The sequence below is a fragment of the Centroberyx affinis genome, unplaced genomic scaffold (genome assembly GCF_046629955.1).
Source record: "Centroberyx affinis isolate AG114_WGS23_722 - 3 ecotype Tasmania unplaced genomic scaffold, CSIRO-AGI_Caff_v1 ptg002385l_1, whole genome shotgun sequence".
Lineage (NCBI taxonomy): Eukaryota > Metazoa > Chordata > Actinopteri > Beryciformes > Berycidae > Centroberyx > Centroberyx affinis.
The window spans coordinates 136,751-154,898 of NW_027280640.1; the positions used below are offsets into that span (position 1 = coordinate 136,751).

Consider the following 18,148-nt stretch of genomic DNA (forward strand, 5'->3'; position numbering starts at 1 on the left):
CAAAGGAAGGATTTCTTAGCCTAGCTTGAACTGATCGTACTGTGAAGCGTAACCTTCACTCTCTTAAACCTTGTATTTCCAAAATGTCAACTTTTCAGGAACTAAGAAAAACAGCCTTGGGTTTAGCTTGATGACACAGCATTTTTCGCATCTTCCAAGTGGTTTTGAAAGGGTTTTGTAAGCCCAAGAGGTCAAATAACTCTCAACCCATAGAAGAGCATGCAATCCTCCAGAATGAGGTGAAAACGTCAAAATCACCAAAATAGGATATGATACGAGTAACATGGGAATTAAGGCATCTAAAAGCTATGCAATCCAATGGGAAGAGAAAGGTTTTCTATTAAAACCCTTTGCAATTAAGCCAACAGCAGGGAGTCACTGTCATCATAACTCCAGAACTACAACTGCATTGGAAAACATCATGTCAAACTGCCATTCGTGCATCATTGGAATAATGAATAATAGCTGAACTTGTCTCTTAAAGCCATTTCAGTGACCACTACTATTAGGCTAATGATCAAATGTTTCTGAAGAGTGGGGACAGTATACAAATTAGGGTTTAGATAGTGTTCTCCCCAATGTCACTGCCATGTCCAGTGTGTGTGTGTGTGTGTGTGTTTCCTGCCACTTCTCCCTTAAGTTCTCATTAAACACAATCATCCTTCCCAGTTTCTCCATCGCCGACAGCTCAGGAATTCTTTATTTTCTGAGCGTGATGTGAAAAACCTCAAATCCGTGTCAGTTTATCTTTCAGAGTGTGAACTAATCAGTTTAGCACTGGTAGAAGTTGTAAACTGAAACAGATCACTAGACCCAATAACAGTGGCATCATCTCTGTTTGATCTGCCTCCCAGCAGCGAGGAGCTCGTTGCCTGTGTGTTTTTAGAAGAGCATCAGCATGTTTTCCCTGACTCGCCGCAATGGTGGAAGTTGGGAAAAACATGGTTAGTGGATGAAAGAGCGGAATTAGACCGGCTGTGAAACTTTAATGATCTCAGAATGAAAAATTACAGTGGAAATGCTCCTCCTCTTCATAACATTCCCACACAGCTCACACACACACACACACATATCATATCGCACTCTCTCTCTCAAGACTCTGTCATTACCCTTCTCTCTCACTCACTCACACACACTTACACACACACACACAGCCTGATTCAGCATTGAGTTGAGAGCTGAGAGCTGTTGTGAAATGCGTTCACAAAATCCTTCTCCCCTCTCTTTTTCCTGTTTAGAGCATCAAAGCTTGCATTTAAATAAACTTTACAGTTTCATGACGATTTTCTCACTTTCTCACTCAAGATTCAAGATAAAATGCTGTGTTGCCGTACTGATTAATATTGCAAGGAAATTGCTCAAGCGCAACGAAAAGTAAAAAAAAAAAAATCACATGCATACAGACTGTATATGTGATAAAACAGGCACTGGAACACCCATTATTGAAAGTGAAAAACTACTGCACTCCCCTTTAGCCGTAGTGCTTCATGGGGACTAGACCCAGTGAGTTAAAATTGTCTCCTGGTTAACATTTTAGAGGTGAATGGTTTTAGTTGAGATGTTCCAGGAGGGAGGCATGATTAATTAAGGGTTGGCTGGATGAGAGTGATCAGAGGACACTTCATGAACTTCATAATGGAGGAGGTGGGCGAGGAATACAGGGGGAGACAGAGGGGAAGTAACAACCACCGCTACCTTGCTGGAAATGAAAATGTGAAAGTAATGCGTCTTTCTGATGGGACACGGTTTGCTCGCCGCTTGGTGCAGCACAACTCTTGTCTAGATACCTGAAGAAGTAGCATGGAAAACAAACACAGAATTTTCAAGAGCCACTCCTAGCTTGTTACCATGCTAGTGCTGTGTGTGTGTGCATATACTGTATATATATAAATAAAAAACATCCAATATAACATCCAATGGTCACAGATCGCTAATCTCCACTGCACATGCTATGCCCACTTGTTTAGAAACATGCTTCCAGGAGAAAGCTTTTCTACTGCGGCCCCTATACAACTTCAGACTTTTGTTGTATAATTCGGGAAATTGTGATGCTGATAGTGCTAGAATAAATGTTTCCTCCATTTTCTTCCCTTCCTGGCCGGCTACTTCCCTTGCCGTTTCTATTGGACACACAAGGGTTTCATCACAAGGCTAAACAGTGCAGCGAAAACTCGTTCAAGCACGGCAAAAGCCATTAGAAATAATGGGATGAAAGTAACATCAGCCTACACCCAAAATGGTCATCTACGAGTTAAAGTTAAATAACGTAAAACACAGAGGATTCTTACCAGGAAAGACCGACCAGACACTGGATGTTTAAAACAGCAAATATAAAAGCTTTCACTAACAGGTTAAAGGCTGAACCGCTGTTATTGTATATTATATTATATTATATAGCATATTGTTATGTCAACCTGCAATAGAGAGCAGCAAGATGAGCACTGATTTATATGAAAACATAATGGATTATCACTTTAATGCACCAATATTATGAGATCCCGGTGAAAATAATTTCAGACAGACATGCAGCAAATATTCATGAGCTAATAAAGCTTTTACTTCCATTGGGATTATGGTTCTGACAGAAATGAAAGCCTAATAAATTCACTGTCCCCTTTAAGCCTAATCTCAGTCCTCATCTGCTTTGGGAGCAACAAAACCCATTATATAGATCAATGTTGTTGGTTTACACACACAGGCACACACATACACACACACACAAACACACACACACACACACACACACACACAATGACCTTTGCAGTGGCCCTGTCTGGATCCAGCTCACACTGGCAGGACAGGGAAGAGAAAGGCCACTGCTGAACACATGGATGCACTCACAAGCACGTCACACAACAATCCAGTGATCTGCTTTTCGGAGATAAAAACATTAGGCTGATTGATTTTACTGGATAAAAGGAGGTAACATGGGGACGTCCTGGAGGCTCAGGGACCATGTAAATGTGACGTCCCGGGTTTGAATCTGACCCGGGACCTTTGTTGCGGTTCTTTCTTGTCTATCTCTCCTTTGATCTGTCCAATAAAAAGGCTAAAATGTAAAAACAAAAAAAGTTAAAAATGGAGGCAAGATTCAAGACTTTTGAAGATCGCCGAATCCTTTGTCCTGCTGACTCTGTCGGGCAGTCGCTACCCCCATCTGGTTGCTTTAAATAATTTACAGGTGTGGGTGGGTGTGTGTGTGCTCGTCTCATGGGGAGCAGGTCTGAGTCAGTCCACACCGTCTGCCCACACACGCCCACACACACACACCTCAGTCCCGTCCACACCGATGATGTGGCAAGTGTTTTGTGAACCGTCAAAAAAAACATCAGTGACAGCCAGAGACAAACACACAACCATTGGCTTTATATGGAAAGTGGTCAATATGGCCTGTCAATATGAAGTCTACTTATGAAAGAGGCAGCATTATTATATAGATATGGCTTTATTTTTGCATTTAATGAATCTGTATATTAATGAATCTTTCTTTGAAGTTTTAATAACGCAGAAAAATATAAGAAAGCCAACAAGTGTGAATCCAACTGTTTGAAGTTGAGGGTTTCTCTTCCCTGAGCAGAAGGCTGCCATGTTAGCATGCCATACTACACTACCTGCATCAAGTTCCTTCTGAGGAATATGAAGCAGGCAATAATGTGATGCATGACTAAGCCTGCCTGGCTCTTGCTCTCTTAAACCCTTTAAAAATTTTAGCTGGATCACTACCTAAGATTTACCTAAAAAAAAACATATTTCCCAACCAATAAGTCCAGAATTTTCCGTAAACTCTGCTTACAAAAGGATAATCTTACTGCTTAAAGGAGACAGTTTCAGGATATATGATGTTGGATTATACCATGTCCTGAGTGTGAATAACAGCGTGAGAGTGGCTCCCATCTTTTGACAGCAAGTTTGGATGGAAATTTCATGTAAGGAGTTGCAGTCGCCTTGTATTTGTTTCATGCAACGCCTGTAGTTACATTTGGGCTTGTCTTCCCGGTGAGGCTATCGAGTGTGAAAACAGCCTCGTCTGGATTCCTGGGCTGAAGAATCCACTCCAGGCTCATTCTACATACAGACTTTCTTCACCCATCAAAGTAATCTACCAACTGTTAGAGCTGCAAGTCAACTGTCAATATCTTGCCAAGTCATTTGAGAATGTGAGGCGAGTCTTTGAACGGACCAATATATGAAACAACTGTGGCCACTGGCCATAAAGCCTGCCGATATAAATCAACAGCATTAGCTGCCACAGACACACACACTGCAACATTCTTCACATTCCTACCAAGATCGAACACAGGAATGTTACTTTACCTGCTGCAGATGCCACTGTTATTAATGCACACACACGCACGCACACACACACACACCTGAGGCAGGACACATGACTACACAAATGTAGGTGGATGTAAGGCTCAAATCTTACATTGCATAGTTCCCAAGTAAATATAATATAAATATACAGATGCAAAGTAATATTTGTGTATGTCGTCTTGTTTGGTTAGTTGTCCTCCTCTTACACCATATCTGACAATTTCATTCCTGGATGAGGAGTGGATTACACTGCCAGCGCCTGGTGAATCTCCCTGCTGAAATCAGTTGTCAACATAGCGCACAGTTTCTTTTTCTCTACTGGCAATAATTTTATGGAAGTGTCAAGTCTGCCTCTGAATGGGTCGGGAGAGAGAAGATAATATCGACATAGGCAACACAAAGCATCTGAGTTTTATTCCATGGTAGGAGTGTGATAGGGGCCATGTGAAAAAAAGTAGTCAGTTGTACATCCAGGTGCCATTAAGTGCAGATCTACAGACACAATGCCATGAATGAGACTGCAACACTATCACAGAATCTCTTCATTAGTGAGACAGCATCTCAATGCTAGTGGGCCTTCGTAACATCATTGTCCAATTTAGTATTATGTTCTTCCTTTTGAATCCTCCAGAGGTAAACCAGACACCTGGACAGGCAGCGTTTCCAGAGAAAAACACCACATTATTGTCCGTGACCTGATGAAAACAAACTGGGTGCCGCAAATATCTCACTAATAAAATACATTTTTGAAGCAACTGGAAGCTTTTTTTTTTAGCATGCTGCATGTTGGTGTGTATAATATATGGGAAGAGGACACATTAGATTATATCCTAACCATACTAATTTATATGTGTTATTGCTTTGGTATTCAACAATACAAAGGACAGGCTGTCACCAAGACAACTTCAGTTACTCAGATCATTACTTTGTGGGGGAATATGGATAAAACGATAGCCTTGAACGGGAGTAGTGTGACAAACACAAAAATTTGCATTTAAGTGTGTTCAAAGTACTTTAGTGGCACAGGCTGCATTGCAAGCTTGTCAAATATGTAGGGAGAGGAACAGTGAGTAGACCTCTCATTCTTTCTCTATTTCTCTGGCGGTGCTGATAACAATACAGTAACAAAAAGTTACAATGGGCTCTTGTACAGGACCAAGGAACATGAGAACATCTTCTCCCAAATCTGTCAGAGAGGGAAGACAAAAATACACATATCTAGGTCGCAAGGTACATAGAGTTGGTGGCTCTGACAGTATGGAGATGACATGAGTTAGAAAGCAGATTTGTTGCGACTTTACTAGACAGCATCCATGTGTGAATGAAAAAAAATAACCCTCACACCTGAAAGTCAATTACTTGAATTCTCATTAGCGAGTTTAATCGAGTTCATCTGTCAGAAGAAGAGAGTCGAGGCTCTCCATCATTTTTTTACCTGCGAGCCCTGCTGGAGTGCAGAGCCGCCTCATTAGTGAGAGTAGTGTTATGTCTGTCTGAATGAGCAGAGCACGCAGGAGAGGAAAGCTCCATGGGATCACCAGCACCAACACCACCTGGGCTTTTATCCAATAGGCTGCTGTACTAATGATGTCAGAGGGTCAAAGGGCACATTTTCCCTCAGATAGCGTACAACAAACCTGGACTCTGAGATTTCCCCATTAACGGAAGCAATAAATACTGTGCGGCGGATATGAATGAATCTACTAGTAACAAGAGACCGATGACAGCTCCACATATTACGCTTTTTATCTTCTTCTCTTTGACATTTACAAAACAGGACACGCAGTATCATCCAAGCTTAGCGTGAACTTGAGATCATCCTTGTTGCAAATAATATTTTTATTTCGGCTTTCTAAATCTATTCAAGGTTTGTTTTAGGAGGGAGACAGAGAGAGAGAGAGAGAGAGAGAGAGAGAGAGAGAGAGAGAGAGAGAGAGAGAGAGAGAGAGAGGGAGAGAGAGAGTGGCTGTGTTTGTTCTTTGTTATCTAGAACTCTTTGTTACTTTATATTTACACTAACCAATCCTAAATCATTACATATTGTTATTATTGCCATTTTATTAGAACTGCTTTTTATTAGCATTATTAAATGTTATCATCATTATTGATTATAGGCTGTCAGAGCTTTGGCAGTATATTCTGAACTGTACTCCATACCAATACAGCTCACTGAATTGGAGAGAGAGAGAGAGAGAGAGAGAGAGAGAGAGAGAGACAGAGAGAGAGAGAGAGAGAGAGGCTGTTTGTTCTGTGTTATCTAGAACTCTTTGTTACTTCATATTTACACTAACCAATCCTAAATCATTAAATATTGTTATTATTGCCATTTTATTAGAACTGCTTTTTATTAGCATTATTAAATGTTATCATCATTATTGATTATAGGCTGTCAGAGCTTTGGCAGTATATTCTGAACTGTACTTCATGCCAATACAGCTCACTGAATTGGACAGAGAGAGAGAATGCCATGACTCAAAGCCAAGCCAGACTCAAACCCGCAACCACACCGCATGTCCGCCCCGCCCCGCCGAGGCTCCGGGACACCGAGCCCCGTCTTAATCTCAACGCGAGGAGGAAAAGGAAGTGTGGAGGTCTCCACAGAAGCACAACGGCGCAGCAGATGGCCTCCTAGCCCTCCACCATCTGGTGAGGAGACGTCCAATCCCCCGTCAGTCTGTCCCCTTTCATTTTACCCGTTTGTTTTTACAGTAGTAAGCGCTGTGGATTCCCTGCGACCCTCCAGCTCCCACCTTCCCCTCCCTCGAGTCTTAAGGAGGCAGACAGAGGGCATAGGTTTAAGATTTACAATCCGCTCTCCTCCCTCGGGCACCTAGAGCTTCCCTGGGGCAGCCAAGAGACCCACCGCCACGTCACATGTCACGCAGCCTAATCAATGAGCGTAAGCCTTGAGTTGTCACTCTCTGGTCGGCCAGCAGATTACCATCTATCCCTGTGTTGGGGCTGCTCTCAGCACGGCTTACTTTAAATAGCGATATGCTGATTGCATTGCTGTCAGTGACCGCTTACTCAGTCAGCAGGGGCTTGGAGCAATCTGAGCTTTATTTTGGATGATTCCAGAAGGGAAAAGTATGCAGTGCTTAAGCTGTGAAACTCTACTTACACTGCAATTATCATCACTTTCTCCTCAGCAATCTATGACAAAACAAAGCTCCCCAAATTCTCCAAATACAGCAATCTTGTAACAAATAAACTTGATTTGTTGGTTCTGCAAACTTTTAACGGTGCAACTTTCCAGACAGTGTCATATATCTTGGACTGATATAGTCACGTTTCAGTCTTCGTTAATGTTAAACCAAACATCCTATGTAACAAGGCAAAGGTGATAATTATATGTTTAAATGATCTAAAAGTGACATAAGCCCACTCATGAATGGGTCAAAGTCAAGGAAGTGCTGACAGTTTGCACGATGATGACCTACAGCAAGAGAAAGATAGAGAATGTGGGGCGAGAGAGTGTGTGAGTGAATGAGTGTGTGTGTGAGAGTGTGTGTGTGTGGGCGTGTGTGTGTGTGGCAGTAGTCATTGTTAATCTATAACTCCATTCAGGGCCAACAGCTTCAGGGACAAAGGGGACAACTAAATCCAGCAAAAAACATGACAAATGATCAATACTACCAACAGCCACACACACACACACACACACACACAGCCTTATCAATACTGTCTGGCTGCTCAGGGTGGGACACATATTACATAATCGCCAAAATGGAATCAGCATGTCATAGCCTACATTGCACACTTCAGCATGCATGCACACTCAATCTCAATTTTCACTTCTGGTTTGAGAAAAAACTTTTCAGAAACAAACTGCTTGGGAGGATGGCTAAACCTTCCAAAAAGTATTAAACTGTCAAGTGAAACTAGAGCCTGGGAATGACTGAAACCAGGAAATGAAAAAAGGGGAATGTCATGTGTTTATGTCTCTCTCTCTCTCTCAGTAGGTGTGACCTCCTGGATCTGGGATCTGGATTGTCTGCTTGGCTGTCTTGCTGTTGGACCATCGGGGCAGTTTCATGACAAGGTGAGATGACACATGAAACATCGACTCCTTTCCATTTCAAGAACCTGCTGGGCGAGTATGCCAAACCCTTGAGAAGGTGTAAGGACTGTTGAACTGGTTTCCTGCACATAAACAGTCTGTTCAGTCTGGAAAACAAGCGCTGTGGCCTGGGCTGGTACTTTAACTTGGATCATAATCACTAAATGACAGTGCTGCTGATTATTCAGGCCTAGCCTCTTATTTATTTTATTTTGTTTTACATAATTCAGGGTTTCGTAATAGCTGCAAATGAAATCATTTATAAATTGCTCATAAATAATTCAGGGAAAGGTTTGATTTTGAGAAGAAATATAACTACACTAAGCTGTTATTGCTGTTTCTAAGTCAAATAAAAATATATAGGAGCAGTTAAGGTATGTAAGAAGAAAAAGCAAAAGCAGAGGAGGCAAAAATCCTATGAAAGTACAGTAATGTAGATGTGAACAGGGCCAGCGATTGCATAACTGAGGCAAAAGCATAGACTCAACATTCACACCACAGTAGACTATTGAGGCAGAATAATCTGTCCTGCCCTGTAAACAGCTGTAGGAGGACACTACCTCCACACACACACACACACACACACACACACACACACACAACCAGAACCACCTCTCTTTGCAGTCCTACGTGGGCAGTGTTGACTCTGACACCTTCATATCATAACACCCCCCCTCCTCCTCCTCCTCCCATAGCCATATTCCTACAGACAGTGAGGAATGGGAGGATTAAAAAAAAAAGAAAAGGAATCAGTTGTCTGCATTAGTTAACTCGACTGATTTATAGACACTCCAATGGGAAAATTAGTCAAAAAAAGAATCCACCATTAGAAATAGGCTATAGAAAATATCCCATCATACAGCGAAAGATCAGAATATCTCACAGGCTGCGATGACCAGATAGAAGAGTCATCTCTTCAATTTCCCCACATTACAAATAAACAATATTCTCAGCCTAAACAGCAAGGACTATGAAAGAGTGAATTGGGGTCTTCCTCAGCTCGCACTTAACGCGCACCAACACACAGGCGCGCACTCGTGCAACAACAGCGCTAATCAAATTTATTCAAAAAAGCTTAACAGCGGGGAGCGGATAGTTGTAAAGGCATTTTGCAGCATTTTCCCCCACTGCAACACACACACACACATTTCAGTCAGCGCAGGTGTCATAAGACGCTCTGAAGGGCAGCGCTTTCTGGATTACTTACCCCATTGCCGCGGACTTGAGGAACAACTCCTTTTAAACCGGCTGTGATCTTATTTCTTGTAGAGAAATTAATATTTAAAAAAAAAACCGCAAACCAAAAGTCCAGTGATGATTAGCGGTCCGGAGAGTTCATGTCTCGTCCACCAGCTTCGAACAAGTCGCCTGGCTGAGAGACAACTGAAATATGAGAGCTACTTCGTAAACTCGATTCACCGGGTTGTCAAGCTTTCACAGACAGAGCCTTCTTCCATTTCAGGAAGTTTTTTTTGGGGGGGCTGTTTAGATAAGCAACAGTACAATCCCACTGTGGAATATCCTCCTCTTTGCTGCCTTAAAAAAAAGCCGTGCTTATAAATTAAGTTAGTGTTCGCTTTTCCCTGCTCGCTGCGCAGGAGTTTCTTCCTCCCCAGCGGGATTGTGTTTCATACGGACGGCAGCAGCAGCGACACTGAGCGGCTTCCACCTGCTCACGGTTTAGCCACCCACACTTTTTTTTTTTTTAGAGCCTGTGGCATCTGCAAATGTTTAAACCCGGGGCGAGGCCGCACATGAAACTGAAAATGAATATGATTAATTACATTTAATACATTTCAAATAATATATTCAGGTGCACTTACATGTTTTATATGACTAGACAATGGCTCCCAGCAGTTTTTCCTAAATTAATTTAATAGCAGACCTACATGCGATTAGTTGTGACACACATGGGCATCTCTTGTGCCAAAAATGCCCCCAAAACTTAGGTTTGAAGCAGGTCGCAAGAAAGCCTGGTAATTCACTTTAAATGTAATCGTTTTGACAATCTATGCTCCGCGTTGATGTGTACTGTTTCGCTGCTTTTGTCAGCACACGCTGCATGGAGCAGGTAAGCCATCAACATCACAGGCGTGTGTCGGGGTGCAGGTGCGCGCCTCCCGGAACCTTTACAACGAGTTCATTTTTTTCCGGGGGAGCATTTCAGCGACGTACTATTGGCAGCTTTCTTCCTCGGACATCATTTTTTTTTTTAAATTGAACCAATTCATCAGGTACTGTAAATTAACGATTTGTAGCCACAACTGACACATATTTTCCATTATCTAAAACGTATGCTTTTTCTAGCTAGCATTAAATAATCGTTCTTTGTTTCTTTAGACGTGTTCTTGGTGTTTTTAGCTTTTGCTAACGTTAATCACATAGCTAGCTGCGTTAGCTGTCGTCACATGATATCCACATAACGTTAACTGTTCGTTTTCTTGGGTCGTTTTAGAATGGCAGAGACCACAGAAAACCTGCCTGACTACGAGGAGCAGTTTGCTAACAGATTTTCTAAAGAAGACCGTGAATATCAGGAGTATGTCAGCCGGCCGGCCGACCCGCCTCCTATCGTGGAGGACTGGAGGGGCCGCGCAGGAGGAAACTCCAGAGGCAGGGACAACAGGTAGCAGACTGTAGCTAGTCAATTAAAATACATTTTGATGATATTAACGTTACAGCTATACATAGGATAATAATGTTAAATATAGGCTATATGTCCTTCTCACTAGTTATGAACTCAATTGTGCATTTGTGTAAGATATGACATGGTATGTAAAGCCCATTGAGACATGCTTGTGATAAAGGGCTATAGAAATAAACTTGACTTGAATCCTGGAGTAATATAGTATTGTAATAATAAAGTTGATGAGCCTAGAAGATGATTTTGGATCATTGCAGAATCATGTTTTGTAGTAAGACGCAGTCAAAGATTAGGACAGGGAATGGACCAAAACTTGTAGAGCATGAGTGAGAAAATATCTGCACTTTAAGGAAAAGTAGTGTAATGTAGGAGGTTTGTCCCAGGTAGCCTACTTGGGTTCAGCAATCATAGACAAAAAGAAAACAAATTAAATTAAGATTAAAAAAGGAGGAAATCCAGAAGAGGCCAGCTGATGCAAAAAAAATTGACTCATATGTATTTACATAATGTGCAAAAGTGACAAAAACGTGGCAAAAATTTAAAATGACTGCACAACAGAAAACGTTTTGGTCAGTAGACCATCATCAGAAAACCACCCTACTCCATCACTGAGCGACTGTCACTGAGTCTAACTACTGGTCCATTATGTTAGCCTGGTCTTTACCATACCATATCGACTGATGCATATTGAGATTGTCTGTTGATGCGTTTCTGTCTCACCCCCTAGGTTCCAGGACCGTCGTGGACACAGAGGCCGAGGCTGGGGTGGTGGAGGAGGAGGAGGAGGAGGAGGAGGCCGAGGCTGGGGAGGCGACAGGAGCTGGGGAGGGGAGCAGCGCGGGCAGCAACACTGGCAAGACAGAGACAGGCGCTGGGGGCACGGCAGTGGGCATCAGTCAGGCCCTCCGGGTTACAACCAGGGATACAACTCCTACAACCAGAGATCAAATTATGACCGCTACTAATCTCTGCTGAAAATCGCTTGGGTATTGTTAGTATTTACATTATACACAAACATGTAATGCAGTACCATTTTTGGCATTAGTATTATTCCTCATGTGTCCCTCGCGGCCAGAGTCTGATACGCTTCAAACATTGACGTGGAAGATGCAAAATGTGCTCATCCCAAATTAGAATCACTAAACTTTTCTATCCAGGTTCAGTCTGTCCAGGTATTAACAATCTAGCCGCTACATTTTTACATGAATTTACATTTACTTGAATGTTTGTTATAATGGGTAGATTTATACATGGTTGCAAATTCTACATTGACGTTTTTGTTTTTTCGATTCTAGAAATGTTCAGCAGGTCTGGATATACTGTTGTAGTCAGTGAATATTAATTTTCTCAGCAAATGTATCTGTAATGCAGCTGTATTTTCCTATGTCACAAAGTTATATAAGGACACTTATGAGCTGAACTCTCATCAATAAATGTATATTTTCTTTTCTTAATTAGTATTTCCTTTTTATGAGGTTATAAAGCTAACAACAAAATCAAATATTGAGCACAAAATCTTACTACTACTACTACTTAGTACAATAACATAAGTATTCTAGGGAGAGGGTCAGTATAGACATAGACAACTTCTCTCCTTGGTGTTTGGTGAAGAGGAAATTCTTTGCAGGCTTTTTTTGGTTTTATTAGATTGTTTAGAGCCGGCAGTGTTGCTTTAGACATGGAGAGAGTGGTGATGCGTCCTCCTGACCCACATTTAGGCCATTAACAACAGCGACTAAAATTGAGGCCACCACACTGTACCCTCCCCAAATCTTAAACTCTAACTGTCAGACACAGCACAAACTAGGGGTGAAATTACTATTTATTTGTTTGTTTGGGGCAGCTGTGGCTCAGGAGGTAGAGCGGGTCGTCCACTAATCAGAAGGTTGGTGGTTCGATCCCCGGCTCCTCCGCTCCGCATGTCGAAATGTCCTTGGGCAAGATACTGAACCCCAAATTGCTCCCGATGGTTGTGCCAGCACCCTGCGTGGTAGTTTGCTGCCATCGGTGTATGAATGTGTGTGTGTATGGGTGAATGTAGGCATGTTGTAAAGCGCTTTGGATAACCGCGCTATATAAATGCAGTCCATTTACCATTTGTTTGTTCGTTTTTTTTTTTTTCTGCAAATTGAGTGTCCAGTCTGTTTCCCCTAATATTAGGGAGTCGCTGTGACTGCAGCACCTAGAGCCAAGAAGAAGTCACTCTGAGGTCTAACTGAAATGTAGATCAATTTATTTTTTCCTAAATAAGTTCTGATGCTTGTGCCAAAACTCTACCTGTCAGCTCAGTAATTAAGAACTAATTTAAGTTGCATTACGACATCAGTTTCAGCCTGTAACGTTACTTAAATGGCTGGCATGTTCAGACAGATGGTCAGAACAACTGTACTGTATGTAGAGGGAATATGGAAGGATCAGAAGGAACCTAAGACCAGTAGTTGACATTGTGAAAAGAGACTGAAATATTTATGTGCATCATTAATACATTATTTCTACATGCATCGTTGGCTATGGCATATGTAGCTCACTGCCTAAAAAAGTCAGCCATAATGTATCTCAAACGATTCACAGAGGATCTTCCTTAATTCATTAGCAAATTAGGAAGTTGGACACAGAGGCCCAATCCGCTGATGCAGTGCATAAGCAGAAATGTGAAGTGTTGTTTTATCATTGCCTGATTGCCATTCTGCGATTTCTATTTATGGCCCTGGTGAAGATGGGGTTAACAGTTCATTTGGATTTCAGCAGTGCAATCAGCTGTGATGATGAGGGAGGGATGAGAGGAGGTTAGAGGGAATGTGTGGGGGATGCTGTGAAACTGGCACACAGCGGGGAAGGCTGCCATCACCGCTGTAATCAGTTTAGATTAGGGAAACTTCCGCCTAGATTGCTGCATCTTCACAGAGCAGGGATGGGATGAACTGGACAGAGAGGGAGAAAGGGATTGAGATAAAGTAACAAGGCATTGTAAAAGGAATGGGATTGGAATTGTGGAATTGCAGTTGACTTTAAACATTACAGTTATGAGTCAGCACAAGTCACAAGTCTGCTTGGCGAAGGCAGGAATCGCTGTGTCCAGATGGAGATGCCGTTGTTTACAGCTGAAGAGACAGGTAATGAGGGAGAGGTATTCAGGAGACAATATTTGGGTTTCAAATGAGGGAGAAGAGCTCTTCTTTACAGTGACATCCACCTGAAATCCTGGAAAGTTAGACGCAGTCAGCAAAACTAATCCAATGTGGTCAACGTGTTAATCCAACGCTTGAGGTGCAACACAACAGTCCTAAGTACGCATTACTCACTCATTACAATCATCTTGTTCACTAAGCATGTGAGTGTAATGATGTGATTTAGGGATGACTACATTTTGTTTGCTGCCTAAGACAAATTCAACATTACCACATTGTCCCGTTTAAGGAGTCAAACAACTACTCGCTGGAGAGGAGTCGGTGAACTCTTTCGATGCTCCCCATATTCAAATCCAGCAGCTATTACATTTAATTAATAAACCATGAATGCGTAGTGAGGCTCAGAGAGAGAGAGAGAGAGAGAGGGACTTGTGAGTAGCCTCAGTCTGCTCTGCTGGGCTGTCAGGCCTCATGTTGCCTGTTTGCGACGATGCAATGTGACAGCAGTGGAGACTGTGTGCTGGCGGGCATGTCCTTGATGATGAACTCATCCTCCACAATCATCACTCTATCTCTCCCATCTAAGTGCATACACACATGCGTGTGCACACATAATGCCACAACCCCCCCTTACCAACACACACACACACACACATAGAGAGATATGCCCCCCCCCAGCCCCTGCAGCACTCCGCGACCTAAATCTGGTGTTGGAGAGTGCAGGGGCTAAGGTTTGACCGGGCCAGGCAGCCTGCAGCAGACAGTGGAGTGTGTTCATGTAGCATGTGACGTGTGTGAATGGAGGAGCGCCCCTGTTATTCTCTTTCTGTGGAATCGAAAAAACCCCCCCTGGCTTCATGAGGGACATACAAATCTGTGCACAGTTGTGCCCCGTCACATGAACGCACACGTGCGGACACAGACACAAATACAGCCACATGATCAAGGGTGGAAGTAACTAATTACATTTACTCCAGTTACTGTGATTGAGAAGCTTTTTTGAGAAACTATTTTGAGTATTTACATTTTACTGTTATGCAAGTACATTTTTACTAAGTATTACACTTAGCTAGATTTTAAATCACATCATTACAGAGTACAATTTTTTTTCTGTTTTCTATAAGCAACAGAAACTGGATCAGTGTAAATTGGTCAGTGGTGGAGCCATTCACAGTGATCAGGCAGAAGAGAAGAGAAATCTGTCTTGATTTTGTGCACTTTATGTTGTAATTTCTAATTTTTCCAATTAAAAGAATCCAGATTCAACGTCTTGTCCTTTTAGAATTGCATGGAAAAGATCTTTTCTAAAAACTAACTCAGTACATTTTAAATTAACAACTTTTTACAGTACTTCTACTTAAGTAAAATTTCAGTAAGGTAACAGTACTTCTGCTTGAGTAAGATGTTTCCACCCCTGCCCATAATGTAAGCAAACACACACACACACGCACTGCAGCTGCAGATCAGGTTAGATGAAATCCTGTCCCCTCTGCTGGCATGGCTCTCCCCACTCCATGCTCTATAAGTTAATAATGCAGCCACTCAGGTCACCCATGTAGCGGCTGTGGACTCTGTTCCCAAGGGGAGCTTGTTAGTCTGATTATGTCTGATGGTGTCTCCACAGGGACGAGCAGGCAGGGCTCAGGAACACTGCCACACATAGTAAGGTAAGCAATAGTCTTTCACTTGTTATCAAAAAGTCCTGTTGGATTTCCAGTACCAAGAAGTTAGTGAATACTGTGCTCCCATCAACTGAGCCATCTGCCTGAGCCGCACAAGATTGTTCCTTCTGCTACTGTTTGTGTGTGTGCGTGCGTGCCTGTGTGCATGTGTTTGTGTGTGAGTTGTGTAGTTTTAGATGTGTTTATGTCTACGGTTCAGTCTATCCTCAGCTATTTATATAATCCAAAGCAATGCTCTGCCCCAGGAAAGGGCTGACATGTCATCTGACAATGGACAAAACACTAGAATCTTTTTACAGTGCAGAAATGTTGCTGCTTTGTGTGTGTGCGTGTGTGCGTGTGTGCGTGTGTGTGCGCGTGTGTGTGCGTGACAGAGAGAGCAGTGGGTGATGTTTAATTATCAGAAAAGGCCACAATACATGTCGTTCTTCAGGATGAGGCACATGCTAAAATTCAGCAGTGTATTATGGTATTTCTGTTTCCATTCTTGAAACGTTGTGCCTTCTGCCTACAAGGCTGCAATTACACTTCAGTGTGATAAGCATATCAACACCCTGCAGAGAATCTCAATAATCAATCCTCTGCTAAAGATTTACATTGCTGAATATTAATGGAAGCAACACTGGCCTCACTCAAAGGTCACAAGCATGACTAGAACAAATGCTCCTATTGAAAGTAATGGTCCAAAATGGGTAAACTGTTGGCATTTTGGATTATTTTTATTGCCATAATGACCCTCATCCTGGCTATACTAGCTGAACCAGCTTTCCTCTCCGGGCTACATCTTCATAATGGCTGCCATGTCCACTATCACTAACATCATGTTGTGTCATATATCTTCCACTGGCAGCAAGTGAAGCAAATGTCTGCTCAGATTGTATTTCAGAGCAAGACAGGGAAACGTGTCAGTGAGAAGAGAGAGGTTAGCAGCTTCACGCTTCTCTCTCTGCTTTTTTTTTTTTTTTTTTTACTATAATGTGAGAGAAGTCACAAATTAGCAGTTTCTATTGATGTGAACAAAGCACATGTTCAGCGCCCAGTGACTTCGGGGCCCTGGGGTAAGTGATGCTCACCACAGAGTCCTATATGTGGTAATTAATTACCCAACTGTCTTACATCATTAGAATACAGATTGCATAACTCCCACCAGCTGGACAAGTTGGACACACACTCACACACACACATACTCACACACACACACACGCACGCATGCACGCACGCACACAGAGAGAGAGAGCTGGCTATCAACCTAGAACATTCCTCTGTGAATGTGTAAAGGAGATCTACACTGGCAGAAGAAATGGATTAGGGCCATAGAGGATGTGTTATGCTAACTGGCTGTACAGAATGACCAGGTAACAGTAATCACACTGGGAAAGTGCTTACCATTGTTAAAACTTTGGTAACGCTTTATTTTCTGGGTCCACAATTTCCTAATAATTTTTTTAAAAGGAACTGTTAATTTCTTGGGAGGTTTCCTGGAAATAACCATGAAATGTGGCAGTTACATAGAAAATGTAAGCAGTCTGTTTTGTGGAATCGATAAGATACTAAAGAGTTTCCTGGAAAGAACTGCAAAACTACAAATTATTTACTGGAAAATAATAGGCAGAGGTCAATCTGGTAATCCAAGTCATTATTCAACAGATTATATGATGTAGTTATTTGTTGAATTCCTTACTCTAATTTCTCATTTTCTATATAACTACTACATAATTTCATGGTTCTGTCATGGAAACAAAACAAAAAAAAAGAAGAAATTAACAGTTCCTTTCTAGGAAATTATTAGGAAATTGTGGATCCAGAAAATAAAGCGTTACCAAACATTTGGCCAATATAAATTGCACATTTGTCCAGTTTCAGAATCCTGGATTAATCGTCCTAACTCAAACCAGCTTCCAGAAACATCATTTGGAATAGTCTTAGAAATAGTCTGTTCTGGTTTAAATTAATCAGATTGTTGGCCATTAACAATGTAGCAGGACAGGCTATGACAGTGATAACCACTTAGCACCAAACAAGGCCAAAGTCTGTAAAGGCACTTTAGGGTTTTAATCGGTCTAAGTCAGAAAGTGTTTTCATAGGCATAATCAAAATAATTCTCTAGTTTTAGGACACATTTGTTGATGATGGTTTATTCCAAAGCATGTATTTTAAAATTTTTGAGTTACTGATATTTTTTGTGATTGGTTGGCTTTAATTCCCTCCAGTTTTCCTGGAACAATGCAAAATACAAGCCCGTCTGAGTCCATCTCATGGTTTTGTGGAGACCTTATGCACCAGAATCTCTATATAGGCCTCGAATTTGTCAACTGAGGCA

At 41.9% G+C, this 18,148-nt stretch overlaps 2 protein-coding genes across 2 annotated transcripts in view; one reads left to right on the top strand and one right to left on the bottom strand.

Annotated features, from left to right (window-relative positions):
* Positions 1 to 10,000, bottom strand: part of homer2 (homer scaffold protein 2) — a 29,598-nt gene extending 19,598 nt beyond the window's left edge. Inside the window, exon 1 of the mRNA XM_071533616.1 lies at positions 9,582 to 10,000. Within this exon, the coding sequence (XP_071389717.1) occupies positions 9,582 to 9,586 (5 nt within the window). The 5' untranslated portion in view covers positions 9,587 to 10,000. The remainder of the gene's footprint in view (positions 1 to 9,581) is intronic.
* A 540-nt stretch (positions 10,001 to 10,540) lies between these two features.
* LOC139656124 (RNA guanine-N7 methyltransferase activating subunit-like) lies at positions 10,541 to 12,472 on the top strand. Its single transcript, XM_071533626.1, has 3 exons — positions 10,541 to 10,608; positions 10,830 to 11,000; positions 11,746 to 12,472. The coding sequence occupies exons 2-3, from the start codon at positions 10,831 to 10,833 to the stop codon at positions 11,981 to 11,983; spliced, it is 408 nt and encodes a 135-aa protein (XP_071389727.1). The 5' UTR covers positions 10,541 to 10,608; position 10,830; the 3' UTR covers positions 11,984 to 12,472.
* The last annotated feature ends 5,676 nt before the right edge of the window (positions 12,473 to 18,148 follow it).

Bases quoted from the DNA above. Each gene is read 5' to 3' on its own strand.
- LOC139656124 (XM_071533626.1), top strand. From the start codon at position 10,831: ATGGCAGAGACCACAGAAAACCTGCCTGACTACGAGGAGCAGTTTGCT. The intron at 11,001-11,745 runs GTAGCAGACTGT...CTCACCCCCTAG, and splicing joins TCCAGAGGCAGGGACAACAG to GTTCCAGGACCGTCGTGGAC.